The sequence below is a fragment of the Panonychus citri genome, unplaced genomic scaffold, assembly GCF_014898815.1.
Source record: "Panonychus citri isolate SS breed McGregor unplaced genomic scaffold, ASM1489881v1 Contig00142, whole genome shotgun sequence".
Taxonomy (NCBI): domain Eukaryota; kingdom Metazoa; phylum Arthropoda; class Arachnida; order Trombidiformes; family Tetranychidae; genus Panonychus; species Panonychus citri.
The window spans coordinates 430,146-444,955 of record NW_026515547.1 but is presented as its reverse complement, the minus strand read 5'-3'; the positions used below and the strand labels follow the sequence as shown (position 1 = coordinate 444,955).

Genomic DNA, 14,810 nt, shown 5'->3' with positions numbered 1-14,810 from the left:
AAAAAATAGATTTGATGTTAATCACAATTTATTGTAGTGTGAATTTAAATTGTGCTACTCTAGTTGACTGACTGGATTAATCCAAATTGTTGAGCAATTAGTATAATGTTAATAGTAAACATTTTCTTGAGGAAAATGTAATAAATAAGTTGATAAATGTTAGTTGGCTGTTGATTAATTGTGATAATGATTTGATCTTGAGCTAAGGAGGTAACTGATTAGTGGAGTAATTAAGTTTTTTTTTCATGTTCTCTCTGGTTAATTATGATTGAACAAGATAATCTTCAATGATGATACCTGATAACTGTTAATTAGATGATTATAATGAGAGGGTTGTAATTAGTTTAATCTCATTAGATTGTCCGATTTTTATGATTCTCTGGTATTTTAATTGAGCGATAATCGTTCATTTATCTGATTGTCATTGACTCGATTTAGAGGTTTCGACATTTTAATTGTGACTTATCAATTTCGACTTGGATTCTCTCGACAATGTCACAATAATCGAGCCTAAATTATGATCTGAAAACGAACTCAACTGGACCTGATTCTCATTTTCATTTCTGTTTGAAATGCTAATTTAATTGTAATCAACTTGATAATAACTCGTAAGTGTTTTTATTTCAATGTTTAACATTATTAATATTACAAATAGTCAAGTTTTACAATGATAGCAATTAAATTGTAAATGAGAAAAGCAATTAAATATCCATTGGTTTAATGAAATGATTACCAGGATTGATTGTTAGTTGATTAGGTTGCCAACGATTGAGATTTTCAATTGATTTCATTGTACATTCATTTATATTAATGGTTAAGAAATGTTTACATTAATTGTTAATGTTTTTTCATTTGTTAAGTTTTCAAAGTAACAATTTTATCTGAATAGTAAATTAATTTATTAATAGTAATTGATTGATGATAAATATCAAAGGATTATATTGAAAGATTGGAGATTTAGTTTTAATTCAATTGTTGCCTGTTTGTTATGAATGAAAATTGTGCCTCATTAACCATGTGAAATAATTAAAATCCCAAATAATATTAGGATAGGTAAAAGTATTGGTATGAACAAAGACAATGGTAAATGACGACGATTTTACAACAATTAGTTGATTCGATAAGTGATTATCGATTTAGATGGTCCAAACTCTGACCTTTTCGGCTACTACACACCAAGAATTGGCGTGTTCACTGTAATAAGATTTGACTACATGAAGATTTTCAACATTCTGTTCAATTACCTCTTCCAATTCACCGCATTTAAAAAGGTGAAAATATCGATGAAGATTAGCGGGTGGAGAAGGAGTTGACCCATTCGATTTAATCTCATCTGAATGGTCATTGTCGATAATTATTCCATCCTCTTCCTCAATACAATCTGCATCGACTTCATCTTCTTCCTCTCTACCTTTTAGACTTGATTCAAGTGAAGGAATTGATTTAGTTGTTGCTGTTGAGATACTCGCTAGATCATCTGATTCACCTCCGCCTGCAGTACCACCGCCACTACTTGCTCGAGGTGTTGCAGATACATCAGCTTGACCACTAGAACTACAAACAGCTGATGATGATGGGGTAACATGTAAGGGTGGACATGGAGACACTCCACTGCTACTGAGATTGGCTATACTATTGGTACCACTTGAGTTAAGTAAACGAGGTGAACTTGGTCCTAATGAGCTAGTCCGGTGAACAGAAGCTCGACCTAATATGCCAACCGTATCAACGGTAACAAATGGACGAGTTAATTGTTCACACAAGGCTTCGTCCTCTTCTGTTGACCCTAAGGAAGTTGCATCAATGTCTAAAATAACATCGTCCATAAAGGAATCAACTTCATCTCCTAACGAAGCCTCAATGGTTCCACTTCCAGTTCGACATGACCTTCCGGCTGGAATAATGGTCACAAAAGACTCCTCAGAATCGACACTTGGGTGTGTTTCGTGACCAGAAGTATGAGGTGCCAATTGAAAGAAAGGCTTAGATACAAGAAGTGACGGCGAAGCTGAAAATCTTCGCAAACCCTGTCGATATGATGAACAAATGGCCGGTTTATATTCGACCGATAAAGATCGAACTGTTTTACCATCTTTGTCCATTTTATCGTAATAATAACCTTCAGTTGATGAGCACTCAGAAGGTGATCGAGCCGATGAACTTGGAAGATTCAATTGAAGGCGCTCCTTTAATGATGTCGATGATGGTGGACGAGAGTTGGGCGAAGACTCTTCAAAAGATGACTTATTAATCAGGGTAACTGGAATCATGGAAGGAGGATAAACGGCGGGAACTGAAGATGGTACAAGAGGAGGGGGTGGTTGAGGTTCATCGCCTTTACCACCGCTTCCTGATGATGTGCAACTAATGGTGGCGAGTTCAAGGATTGAATGATCAAAAGTATCTTCGAGTGCGTTTTGTGTATCCTGTGAATCATTACGAATCACTGAACCTTTTGATTCCCGTCGACCAGTTCCCATTGAATTAAGAAAAGTAATTGGATGAATTTCTGATAAACGAGGCTTATTACGATTAACTATATTTCTAAGTCCACATTCATCGAAGTTATCTTCGTCTTCATCGCCTGCCATCAGTAGCCTAAGCTCTGGCATTGAATAATATGCAACCAATTTAGATGAACTTTCTGATGTTGAAGCGGAATTGGATGTGCCCGAGGCTGTATTTGTGGTGGTTGTTGTTGCTGTATTGGTTGTAGTAGTTGTTATGGTTCCAGCCTCAGTTCCGGTTGATTGTTGTCGCGATTGTTTTGATTGTTTTGATTCCAGAGAATCGGAAGACAGAGATTTTTGCAATATTTTACCCCAAGCTTCACGTTTTCGTTTACTGTTCCCACCGGCGATTGTTGCGGTCACTGATGTTCTAATCATCATTAACATGTCATCTCCCTCTTCAATAGTCTCTGGCCTTTTCCCATCTCCTTCGCTAGGACCAGCATCCTCCTCTTCATCATCACCGTCATTATCTCCAACCGAAGCTACAATTGATTCATCAAGACTACAACCCGCCAATCCTGAAGCCGATTTACTCCCATCAGTAGCTGAATGATCAATTGAATCCTTTTGAGTATCAGCATTGAATTCATATGAAGCTTCAGTTGATTCTTGGCTTGATAATAAATGACCTCTGGGGTCATCTAAACTTAGACTGTCCATTTTATGTTTACCATTATTGCCACAGTTATTATTATTATTATTGATCGAAGTGGATTTAGCTTTTGAAAATTGATTGTTAGCCTTAGATGGTGATGATTTATGATTTGATGATCGTCTCAAGTTAGCTGGAAGACTAAAGCGATGCTGAGATAGGAAACCATTAAGTTTGACCCCAGTCGATGATGAGGTTGTGGTTGTCGACGAAGATGATCCTTTGGTCAATTTATTTTTGACCGGTCGATGTTGAGGAGAAGCTGTCGTCGAGTTGATTGGAGATGATTCTTTCGACTTAGAACCTTTTCCGACCGTTTTTCTTATTGGTTTGGTTATCGAATTACGAATCATATTGAAAAGTGAATGTCGTCTAGTAGTAACTTTACCGCCGATGATTGAAGTTAAACTGTTCTGACGAGAAACTGGTGCAGTTGATGGTCCATCGTTCGTATTGACATTTAAATTGGTCTTAATTGTTGTTGGAGTTGATGTTAAAAGGGAATTTGTAGATCCATGGGTAACTGGATTACCTGGAATCGAAACGGATGCTGAGGCACTCAATGGTCCATTGATTGGATGATTATGATTATGTGACAGATGAAATAGTGAGCCAGCTCTTTGGCCAAGTAAAGGAAATCCCTTGGACGGTCCAGTTGATGGGTCACCTCCATGTGAGCCACTTGTACCACTCCCACCGCCTCCATGAACATTATTAACCATCTCAGGTGAACCTGAGCCAAATGGATCAGCTGATTTTTTCTCTTCAATATTTCTCAATTCAATGGGCATATCTTCAAGTGTCGCAAATCCAGAGGTTGAAGTGGTATCACGATTAGTTGACGATTTAGATGCTCTCCTTGGTGAATGATAAAATGTATTCGAGGATAAACTAAACCGTTGTAAAGCTTTACGCACAAATGAATAGCATGTACCAAATTGTGAGGTGGGTGAATTACATGATTCATAAGCTGCCTTACGATTTACATAATTGGTGGTTGTCGTTGAACTGGTTGAACAACTGGACGTTGATTCATCACTTGATTGATCACCACCTCCTGAATTACCATAACGATCACGATTACGTTTAGAAGATGAATTCCATTTGATCAGTACATCTTGTGATTCCAACTAATATACAATTTAAATTGTTGATCATCAATCAACCAAAAAAAGACATGAACAAAACAAAATTATTTATATGCAAAAATATTAAAATGTAAAATGTTTATCATCAATTTTCAAGGAAATAAATTGCTTGGAGCTTGTCAATTGATTGTTACCCATGTTAGTCTTGGTTTACTTGCCACTGGAAAATTGTCATTTAAATTGGATTTATTTCTGACCAGAATTACCTCTAATTGTTTTGTAATATTGATTAAATTCAATGGTAAGATGAGATCTATGGATGAAACCAGATCTTGTTTTCATTTCCATTGTACCATCAAGTTTCATTAGTAAATTGTTAACCATGATCAACATTTATTGTCCATTATGATTGCCTCAGATTGGATTAGACAGATTAACGGTAAAAAAAACTAATCCTAACTGATTATTGTTTACTGATGATGATCAGAGTAGTTTTGTTTATGAATGATCTTGATGATCAATCAACAATAATTACAATTGAACCAGTAACCTAAAAACTAATTATTTACCAGAGTAATTACAATTAGTCTTAACAAAACCTCTAATAATTATCAAGAATAAACCTAAAAATAAGTTCCAATCTGGTCAATGTGGTTGTTGTGTCTTAATTATTCCAGTTGACATGATTATTACAAGAAAGTTAATCAATCAACCAACAATGGAGGTTAATCAATCAAAATAAAATCAATTACTATTTAGTTGGTCAGGTTATTTTGTTTATTATTAAGGTTGTTGATTGATTTTGTTTGTTGTGTATTAATATTGTCACAGAAAAAATAGGAAATGAGTAAAATGAACGTAACAATTAAGGTGAAATCTGTTTTCAACATTGACAATCAAATGATCATCACAATTTAAAAATGATAATAATTTAATTGATTGTCTAACGATCAATATTTTCATTTTGAAACAATTGAAATTGTAATTGCATTTGAGTAAAATATTAACGATTTACTATTGAAACTAAATTGTCACGTATTTAAAACATTTTAACTTGATTACTTTTTGTTATCCATTGATGATTACAGACAAATTAACAACATGAAGATTATTATTAATTCATAAACATGATCACTATTAAAATTTTATCATTAATTATTGATAATTGTTATAATTTGATCTCATTCAATTTCAATGGCTTCAAGTTGGACAATTTACAAATGTAACAATTAATGAATGAACCGTAGCTCTTTATTAATTAATAAAAAGTTTCATTCATGATTTACTGATAATAACAGTTAATCAAATTGAGGTTTCTTTTTGTTACAAGACAATTATGATATCAATTAATTGGCTTCTTTCAGATTCAATTGTGAATTAAATTAATGTCAATTGATTAACAACAATTAGTGGACATGATACTACAATTATTATATAATCTAATTGAATAAACGTTGAAACATTTAACGACAATTTGTAAATTAATCAGCATGATTATTCAATCCTTTCTTAATCAGTTGAATTAAATTTGAAAAGTGATACTTGTCAATTAATCAATTGTGTTGACGATTAAATCAAAAATCAATAGTTTTAAATTAGCTTAATTTGAATTGCAATTACTATATTTTGGAGATAAAATTAATTGCATAAGATAATTAACTTAGATTATAATTTAGGTTGAATGTGTAAACAATTTAAATGAATTACTCAGCTAATTTAACATATGAGAAAATAATTGCTCATGTAAATTAGTGAGTTGTTAATTCAATTGAAATTATATTATATACCAACAACACCTTAACATGAATGATAAGCAGCATGTATCATGAATTAATCATGATAATCATCACCAAAGACAGAACTTTTTTATTACTCAACTACCACCAAATTAATAATATAAATTTCTCAATTTACGTTGGGAATAATAATCATGATAATTTAACCAAAGTTTATTGGTTAGTAATGGTTTAGGTTTGATTAGTCGAGGTTGATTAGTAGCGATACCAATTTCTTGATGATTAACTGATACCAGGGGATTGAATTTTCCAGGCAAGTTGTTGATCAGTTCATTGAAAGTTTTGATTACATTTGAATTTTCAACTCGATCAATTTTGACTTTTGATGATCCAATATGATTAGAAGTGAATTTGTGAAAGTAATCAACAATCATGGGAACTGAGAATGCAAAATTAAACCCAAACCAAGTACCCAAAACTGAACCAGCATAAATCAGGTATTCGGGTAATGATTGTTTAGGATGACAGGTCGTGGTCATGTAAGGTTCAACGGGCATTCTCAGGTCAATATATGAATCTTGATTTGATATTTTCTCCGAATCGGTTGATGTGGTAATGTAAAAGGTATCATGACAATGAGGTTTATTGGTCTGACCGATACAAAACCAAGTGACCCAATCAAGTTCTTGTTGAATGGTCACATTTTTCCGAGCCAAGTTCATCAGTTTATAACCGAAATAATATTCCCAATGAGGTGGTGACAGAACTTTTGGAAAGGGCATATTAAAACGTTCCAATGTTGCATTGGTTAGACAAAGTTCTCTAGCATGTTCCATGGAATCATATTTATCCGATGAATAGTCTTCACATTCAGTTGAATAAGGTGGTGGTAGTAAATTGGAACGGAAAATGTGATAACTTATTGGATATTTTCTTGGCTCTTTTTCCATATTAAGTGTAATGAACTTAATCTTATTCCCTCGGGGTAACGAAGTGTTTTTAATCAGAGCAACATATAGATTGGGAATACTTTTTATCGCTTTACTATTTAGATAAACGGCAAACATTGGCCTTTCCAGGCTCGAACGAAGATAATCAAATTCACTGAATGATTGTTCAGTTGTACCAGAACATCCGATTGTTATACAAAATCCAAGATCTTTGAAACGACCTCTCATCCTACATCCTTGCTCTTCAAGTGCTGAATTATTGTTTATCTGTTTAGCTCCGATTTCCCATGATTTAATCAGGTACGATTCGGGATAAAGTAGATGATAAGTTTCATTGATTCTCAAATTGGATAAGACAAAATGAGTTATAACCGATGAATTAACTTTTCTTATATCATTGACATTGTTTTTATTCACAGTCCTATCATATTGTATCATTTGCTGGACCAAATCAGGATGACAGTGAACCAATTTAGTTAAATTTATAAATTGTGCGTCTTCAACGCAAATTGTTATATCAGGAATTGTCAATTTACGAGGAAGTGCAATTACAATCTCGGTAATTACCTCATATCTTAGGTAAACTTTGGTTATATGATAAAGTTGAAATGAACAACCAAGAAAACAGAATAAGGAAAACAAATACTTGGAAATTGAGATGAACTTATATCTACTGATAGATAATCTCATGGTGATTACCAATCAATCAGATTGATACTAAACTATCACACAATTTGATGGTTTAAAAATCCAACTGATGGATCAACCATTAGTAAACTAATTGTTGATTGTTGTCTCATTTTTTTATTATATTGATTTTAAAGAGAGAGAGAGAGACTCAATTATTATATTAGTGATTGGATTATTGATTAAATCTTGAAAAATTAATATTATCAAGATGATTGAAATACTATCCAATCAAGAAAAGGACCCATTGATGTTCCCATTGTGATCATATCAAATCAGTTGATTGGTGAAGTTAATTTGATACGGAATTTACCATGGATGATATTTATAGAGATTCAATTTTTTTTCCATTCCAAAGAAAAGTTAATTAAATTTCAAATTCATGGTAAGTTCATTTTGATTGAGTACAACAATTAACTTTCAACGATTCATAATCTATGATGAAAGTTTTGTTTTTCTTTGCAATATTGATTGTATCACTTTCCTCATCATCAACTCTGTCATTATTAACATCATCATGGTGTTGGAATGATTAATTGATCATCGATAAATCATTCAGATTATTCAGATCTTCAATTCTCAATAGATGATCAATAATATTAAGAAAGACGTTGATATAATATCAGGATGAATCTGTTAATATAATCAATCATTAGTATATCACAATTTTATTGAACCAACAGCAACAATAAACAATAACATCTAGTTTTTTATTATTATTACATGATAATCATATCGTTTGTCATCAACATGATGTGTGAATTTATCATGAAACTTATGTACGATAAAAATTATCAATAATCTAACGATAATAATAACTATCATTATGTGTACAATATAAATACTATGATAAAGGTCAATGAAGGTAATGATTGACCAATTGGTTTAATCATTGATTTACTTTATATTATTAGTATTACAATTGTAGTAAAAGTAATACATCCGTTCAGTTAGGAAGCGGAAATTTGATGAAATTGCTCATGAAATTGTTCATCATGCTAATGTGTATTACTCATTATTCATCTGAACATTTCTATGAATACACATTTTCCTTTTTTCCAAATTTTATATTAATCAGTAATTCATAATTCTCTGAATAATATATATAATAGAAATGTCTTAACCAATTAAGCTTTCACTGGGAATTTAATTTGGTTAATGTTTAAATAATTTGGGTAAAAAACTGTAATCATGATTATGGTTGACAAGTCTAATTAAAAATGAATACTCTTGAAACTAAAGGTATTGTTGATATAATTGCTGAGACAATTACTTCAAGTACTATGGCAAATTAATTGTGAAAGGGTTTTAATTGCAATCAAAGTAGAGATACCAGGATTATATTGTAATTAGATTTTGTCTATTATTGAATTGAGATTGATTGAGGATAAGAATATGAAAAAAATAGTAAATCTATCATCCATCATTGGATTTGTTATTGATTCTTATTAAATTCATGTTAAAATTGACAGGAATTACATTAAATCAAGAGCTTCCAATGGATTATGATTATTTTTTCACTCATCTAATCACAATCTAATTTAATCATGATAATTTATTTTCAAATTATGTAAAAATTGTTCAATAGTGATTACCTTAATTCAATATGATTAATCCCAGGGTATCAATGTACAAATGTATTAATAGTGAAAGTTATTAATACTTGTAAATTGTTAACATTGATTTGGGTCAAATTGATTGTTAATAAGAAAGGAAAAGTTAAATTTAATGATAATTAATTGCCCAATATTAGCTAATTAATTATTTGGATCAATTTTTTTTTCACAGATTGAATTGAATTGTGGTAACAATTTAATACAATATATAATATACTGTATTTATTAATTTAATTTTACAAATGATAATAAATTGTAATTTCATTATTATTATAGCAAATTAGTTGATGATTATTAGTCTTATTTACTATTATTGTTAATTAATTGACAACAATGATCTGGTTTCAAGGCCATTGGTTTTCAGGTCACTTTTTGATTCCATATTATTATTAATCATCTAATCCTCATCATTTAGTTGATTATGATGATGATAAAATCATCTTCTCTTTTCATCATCACTTAAATATTATCAACCCTCAACCATTTGATATAATTTACAGTTTTCCTGTCAAAAGTAATCGTAATCATCATCATTGGCAATCAATTTTCATATTTTGATTGTAGATTGACAATGAGAGAGAGAGAGAGAGAGAGAGAGAGAGAGAGAGAGAGAGAGAGATTAGTTTAATGATGATTAGTTGTATTAGGATGAAATCTATTATGTGAAAGAAAAGAAAGAGGAAATGATGATGATGATAAAGGTTTTCTATCTCTCTCCCTCATTGATTATGTTTAATTAAATTAGTTCATTTTGATTGAATGTAACAGTAACATGAAAAGTTACCATTTAGTTAAAAATAAATCGACACAATCAGATCATCATCATCATCTCATCTACTCTTTCCGTTTTTGATTTGATTCTGTAATCATTTAAGTGTATTAACCTGTAATAAGAAGCACAGAGAAAAAAACTAACCAACAATTAAACATTTATATTAATCAACAACTTTATTCCGATTATGATCTTCTATTTGGTTCCAAGCAACTGATCGCCTTGTACGTTGAAGTTGTTGGCTAAATTGTTGTTGTTGTTGCTGATTATTTGGATAGGATGGTTGTTGTTGTTGTTGTTGGTGTTGCTGTTGTTGTTGATCAAATTGTCGAGCTGATATTTTAGGAGTTGATATTTCATAGGTAGAATCAAATTTACTGTAATCAACTCGATAAACTCCTGATTGGGTTTGGAAATCGATTAGCCTTTCGAATCGTCGACCCCAAGTAATTTCCTCGGGTAGGTATGAGGTTCTCGCTTCAATTGTTTGTCCAGTCGATTCAACGGTCCCCTTCAACATGGCTACTATTTCAAACTGACTATTGGCTAAAGCTTCAGGATCCATTGAGTAAAAAGGTGAGGTTTCATCAATAACATGGTAGATTGTCGCAGGCCATACAAGGAAAACTGATGTTCCACAAGAATCAAAATGAACTTTCAGAGATTCATGATAATAGGGTAAAATTTCACCCTCTGAGGATATTTTTCGGCTTATAAGTAGAGCGGACACTGAAGCACCAATAATGTAAGATCGAGCACGAACATCACCTACACGAAATACCAGGCAAAGTGAACCATCTCGTACATTGACAACAGCGTTTCGGCTGAAGATAAGGGTCTGTGAGCGTTTCTTTGGCCTGGAAAGTTTGGCAAACACAAAGCCAACCACAAAACACTCAATCATCACTCCAAAAATTGACTGGAAACACATGAAAAATATTCCCTCGACACAATTTTCATGGGGATAACGGTTACCAAAGCCAATGGTGTGTTGCGATTCAAAGGAGAAAAGGAAAGCGGTAATAAATGAATTAACACCGATGACACACCTTTCATGAGGTACACTTTCACCCAGGTCATCGTGAAAATAGGCCACCACATACCAAATGGAAGCAAATAAAAGCCAAGAGAGGACGAAACCCAAGGTGAAAACTAGAAGATTGTATCGCCAACGAAGGTCAACCATTGTGGTAAATGTATCTTGAAGGTAACGTCGAGATCGTTTCTCAATATGTTCCTTGCAAAGGTTAATTCCACCATTTTTGAATACAACTCGTTGTCGATGTCGATTAGGTGATGAGGAGCGGAAAAATCTCCAAAATTTTCCACCGCTACATCGGGGAGAGGAAGGTTGATTATAATTACTGGATGATGTTGACAAGTTGGTTACTATTGGTGTTGAATATTGTTGATTGTGATTATAAAGGTGAGAATAGATTGATGATGAATTACTTGTGGTTATATAAGGTGACTGACGGTGGGCTGGTGATGAAGGCGGAGGTGGTGGTGGTGGAGGTGATGGTGTGGTGGGTAACAATGAATCGTCAAACAGGGTGGCCAACGTAATGGTTGAAGTTAAACTAGAGGTGGCGGTGGGTAGTAAACCCTTTGGGTAACCATTGGGAGGCCGTGAGTTTAATGGTGTTGGTGGTAAACATGATTTAGAGTCGATCATTAATAAATTGTTATCTTCAATTGTTTCATCAATAAAATTAGATGTTGATGTTGTTGTTGTTGTTGTAGTAATTGTATTTGAAGTGATTAACGATAAATCGGATGAATTATTTTTTAATTCTGTTGTTACATTTGAATCACTCATTTTATTTTTCTTTTGGTAAATTGTTGTTGATTTTACACAATTTAAACTCTCAATTAGTTAATCTATTCTAAACACTAACAAATTATCAATTTTGTTTTTCTCTCAACAATTAGTTGATCTTTGATTGTAAAAAAAGTCTAATTTGTTTGGACAACAACAACAACCCCAAATAATTAAGGTTGTCATTAGTTAATTGTGGTGAGAATGGTTTCATTGAGAATCATTTGAATCACTAAATCAATTTGATTTTAGGTTGATAGTAATTAAGATTATGATGATGATGATGATGATTAGAGACAATTTTATGATTTCTGGTTGAACAATTTACTGAACATTGATTAACACAATTAGTATAATAAACGGATGTAATATCATATGAAAGTGTAAATAATTTTTTCCCTGTTGTCACCAACTAATAGATTGTTAAACTAAATCAACGAAGGAAAGTGAGAATTAAGTTGATTTAGAGTAAATTACAATAGAAAATTAAATTGTTAGTCAACAATCAGCACTTGATTTGATAGACAAGAAGGAAGATGAGGCGAAAAACGATCAACAAGAGGAAGATTAATCAAAGATGATAAAAGGATAAAGAGAAATGATGATTAAGTTAATTGTGATCATGTTAAATTTTATAATTTAGTTTCTATTGACAATTTAGAATCAGAATCAAATTTAATTCAATTGAATCCAATGAATTGAAAGATGACAAGCTTTCTTTTTTCAACCAAAATAGATTCTCAATTCTTAAAGGTAAAACTGTTGACAATTAGATAATCATTTTAGATTATCAGTCTATGGATGAATATTAATTAATCCCAATCAATATGAACATTATGAATTATTATATAATTAAAGATTTGCAATAACAATCAATTGTGGACTTATAATTATGATGAAATTTATTCGAATGGACAGAAAAAAAAGCAACTTACCTCTCGACCCTCGAAGGCCCAAACGGTTATTAACAATTTACCTCCGATTTTAATCACTCGGCACATCTCCTTAATTGCTGAGACTCGACGATCAGTGGTTGATATATGATGTAAGACTCCACAACAAAGGACACCATCGAAAAATTCATCTCTCACCGGAAGGTAGATCACATCGGCAACCATTAGGTCAGACATGTTCGGTGAATTATTTACCGTTGTGTTTACCATGTTTTCCTTGTTAAACCAATCGGGACACTTTTCCATTCCCAAGGTGAAAATATCAGATTTAAGATTAAGATATTTACCATCGCCACAACCAACATCCATTACCAGGCTTCCAAATTCAAATTCATCGTAAAGAAATTCCTTGATATGTGATCGAACTGGTGAACAGGCACCACATTCATGAGCAATCGAACTGTAAACATCATGAACATAAGCCTGTTCTAAGGCCAAACAACGTGAAGTCGCTGTTCCCTCATTAGAAGTATTATTATTATTAGAATTATTATTATTATTATTGTTACTGTTGGACGATTCGTTAGTTTGTATTTTTGACGGACCAGGAATATCATTGATATCGATTTCCCCTGATGGTGGTGATGATTGACCATTGGTTTCGGAAGAAATTGAGTATTTACGTTCCCATTGTCGATCATCATAATAATTATTGGACTTATTGTTTCGAGATTCTTGATAATCATCTATGGCTTCAGTGTTAAATGTGAAATGTTTCTGGACATGAGGATGTTGATAAGTAAATGATGGTGAGGCCGGTGGGTGAAATTGTTGATAATATTGATGATAATAAAATGAACTTGAATGGTTAGAAGTCGTTGTTTCCGGGATGGTTTGGTGTTGAACGGATGTTGATCGATTTCGCATCAAATTGGGTGATGGTGAGGGAGATGGAGGTCCTTCAAATAGACCGAATCCTCCACCATTAAGTCCACTCGCCACTCGATTATTGGTCCCTTCACCATCAACCCGATTAAGACCAATTTTAGTATTTAACATGAGACAATCGTTGCTCCAGAATAGATACAAAATTCAATTCTTATCATCATCTCGTTTTCATTCAGGTAAATAAATAATGAGAGTAAATAAGAATTTTTTTTTCCACCAAAAAATGAAAACAATTAGTTATTTCATTAAACGATTCACTTTGGTTTCTTTTCCTTGCCAACACAATTAAGATTTATATCTGCGAGCAATTTTTTTCACAGTTGATTGACTTGAGTGATACAATTAAATGAAACAATGCAAATCACTTGGAATACACCAGGAAACAAAGGAGTAAATGGATCGACATAAGTAAATATTAGATGAAAACATCGCACTTGAGAAAATTGTCACAGAGAGAGAGAGAGCACAAATAAAACCAGGAAATGAGACAGAAATGATATTTACTATGGATGGAAAAACTCAGAGATATTATTGGAAACAATTTCCATGAAAATATCAACGGAGATTCTTAATTTTTGCTCACAATTCATGTTCGATTCTGATTGAGATGATATAAAAAAGAAAAGGTGTGTAACTGTTAGAGAATAATAATAATAGTTGCAAGTGGATTAAAAGTATAAAGGGAATTGTAAAAGGTAAATAACAATAGATTTTGATGATAAATTATCAGAGGAAAACATCAGCATGGAGAGGAGAAAAAAGAGAGAGAGAGAGAGATAAAAGGTTTCCACTCAAAGAATAACCTTTCATTCAGTTGACCTGAGAAGCTCAAAATAACAGGGAGAAAAGAAAACTCATAATAATAATAATAACAAAGATAAATATATGTACTGGGAAGGGAATGATAATAACATTGGAATTGGAACCAGAATGAGAGAAAGAGAGAGAGAGAAAAAGGAATAAAAAATGTTCAGAAAGAGCGACACCTAACGTTCGGTGTTGCTACTTTTTCGTTTGGATTTTTTTCTTCTTTTCGACTTATCTTTAAATTTATCTTCTTTTTCTCTTTCTCTCCTCTTTCTCTCTTCTTTCTTCTCTTTCTTATTTCTTCTCTCTCTCTCTCTCTCTCCTGAATT

General features: G+C 32.4%; 3 protein-coding genes across 4 annotated transcripts; all 3 read right to left on the bottom strand.

The window, feature by feature from the left end:
- Nucleotides 1-208: 208 nt before the first annotated feature.
- On the bottom strand, nucleotides 209-14,592 carry LOC128395962 (serine-rich adhesin for platelets-like). Its single transcript, XM_053356460.1, has 2 exons — nucleotides 12,769-14,592; nucleotides 209-4,295 (listed from the first exon to the last, which is right to left on the bottom strand). Exons 1-2 carry the CDS (start codon nucleotides 13,783-13,785, stop codon nucleotides 1,137-1,139), a joined length of 4,176 nt encoding a protein of 1,391 aa, XP_053212435.1. The 5' UTR covers nucleotides 13,786-14,592; the 3' UTR covers nucleotides 209-1,136.
- On the bottom strand, nucleotides 5,759-8,117 carry LOC128395972 (uncharacterized). The gene has a single exon (XM_053356471.1). The coding sequence runs from the start codon at nucleotides 7,627-7,629 to the stop codon at nucleotides 6,142-6,144; it is 1,488 nt and encodes a 495-aa protein (XP_053212446.1). The 5' UTR covers nucleotides 7,630-8,117; the 3' UTR covers nucleotides 5,759-6,141.
- Nucleotides 9,438-12,690, bottom strand: LOC128395969 (ATP-sensitive inward rectifier potassium channel 1-like). 2 transcript variants are annotated; one of them, XR_008326748.1, is made up of 2 exons: nucleotides 10,127-12,690; nucleotides 9,438-9,747 (listed from the first exon to the last, which is right to left on the bottom strand). XR_008326748.1 is itself a non-coding variant. In XM_053356469.1 (2 exons), exon 1 carries the CDS (start codon nucleotides 11,831-11,833, stop codon nucleotides 10,178-10,180), a length of 1,656 nt encoding a protein of 551 aa, XP_053212444.1. In that variant the 5' UTR covers nucleotides 11,834-12,690; the 3' UTR covers nucleotides 9,438-9,747; nucleotides 10,159-10,177. The 2 variants fall into 2 exon arrangements, 1 of the variants encoding a protein (XP_053212444.1); XM_053356469.1 differs by having other exon boundaries at nucleotides 10,159-12,690.
- Nucleotides 14,593-14,810: the final 218 nt, after the last annotated feature.

What these genes read in the sequence shown, in the direction of transcription:
- LOC128395972 (XM_053356471.1), bottom strand. Translation starts at nt 7,629, where the DNA reads ATGAGATTATCTATCAGTAGATATAAGTTCATCTCAATTTCCAAGTAT.
- LOC128395969 (XM_053356469.1), bottom strand. Translation starts at nt 11,833, where the DNA reads ATGAGTGATTCAAATGTAACAACAGAATTAAAAAATAATTCATCCGAT.
- LOC128395962 (XM_053356460.1), bottom strand. Translation starts at nt 13,785, where the DNA reads ATGTTAAATACTAAAATTGGTCTTAATCGGGTTGATGGTGAAGGGACC. An exon ending in GGGCCTTCGAGGGTCGAGAG is followed by an intron (nt 4,296 to 12,768) that starts GTAAGTTGCTTT and finishes ATTGTATATTAG; the next exon opens with TTGGAATCACAAGATGTACT.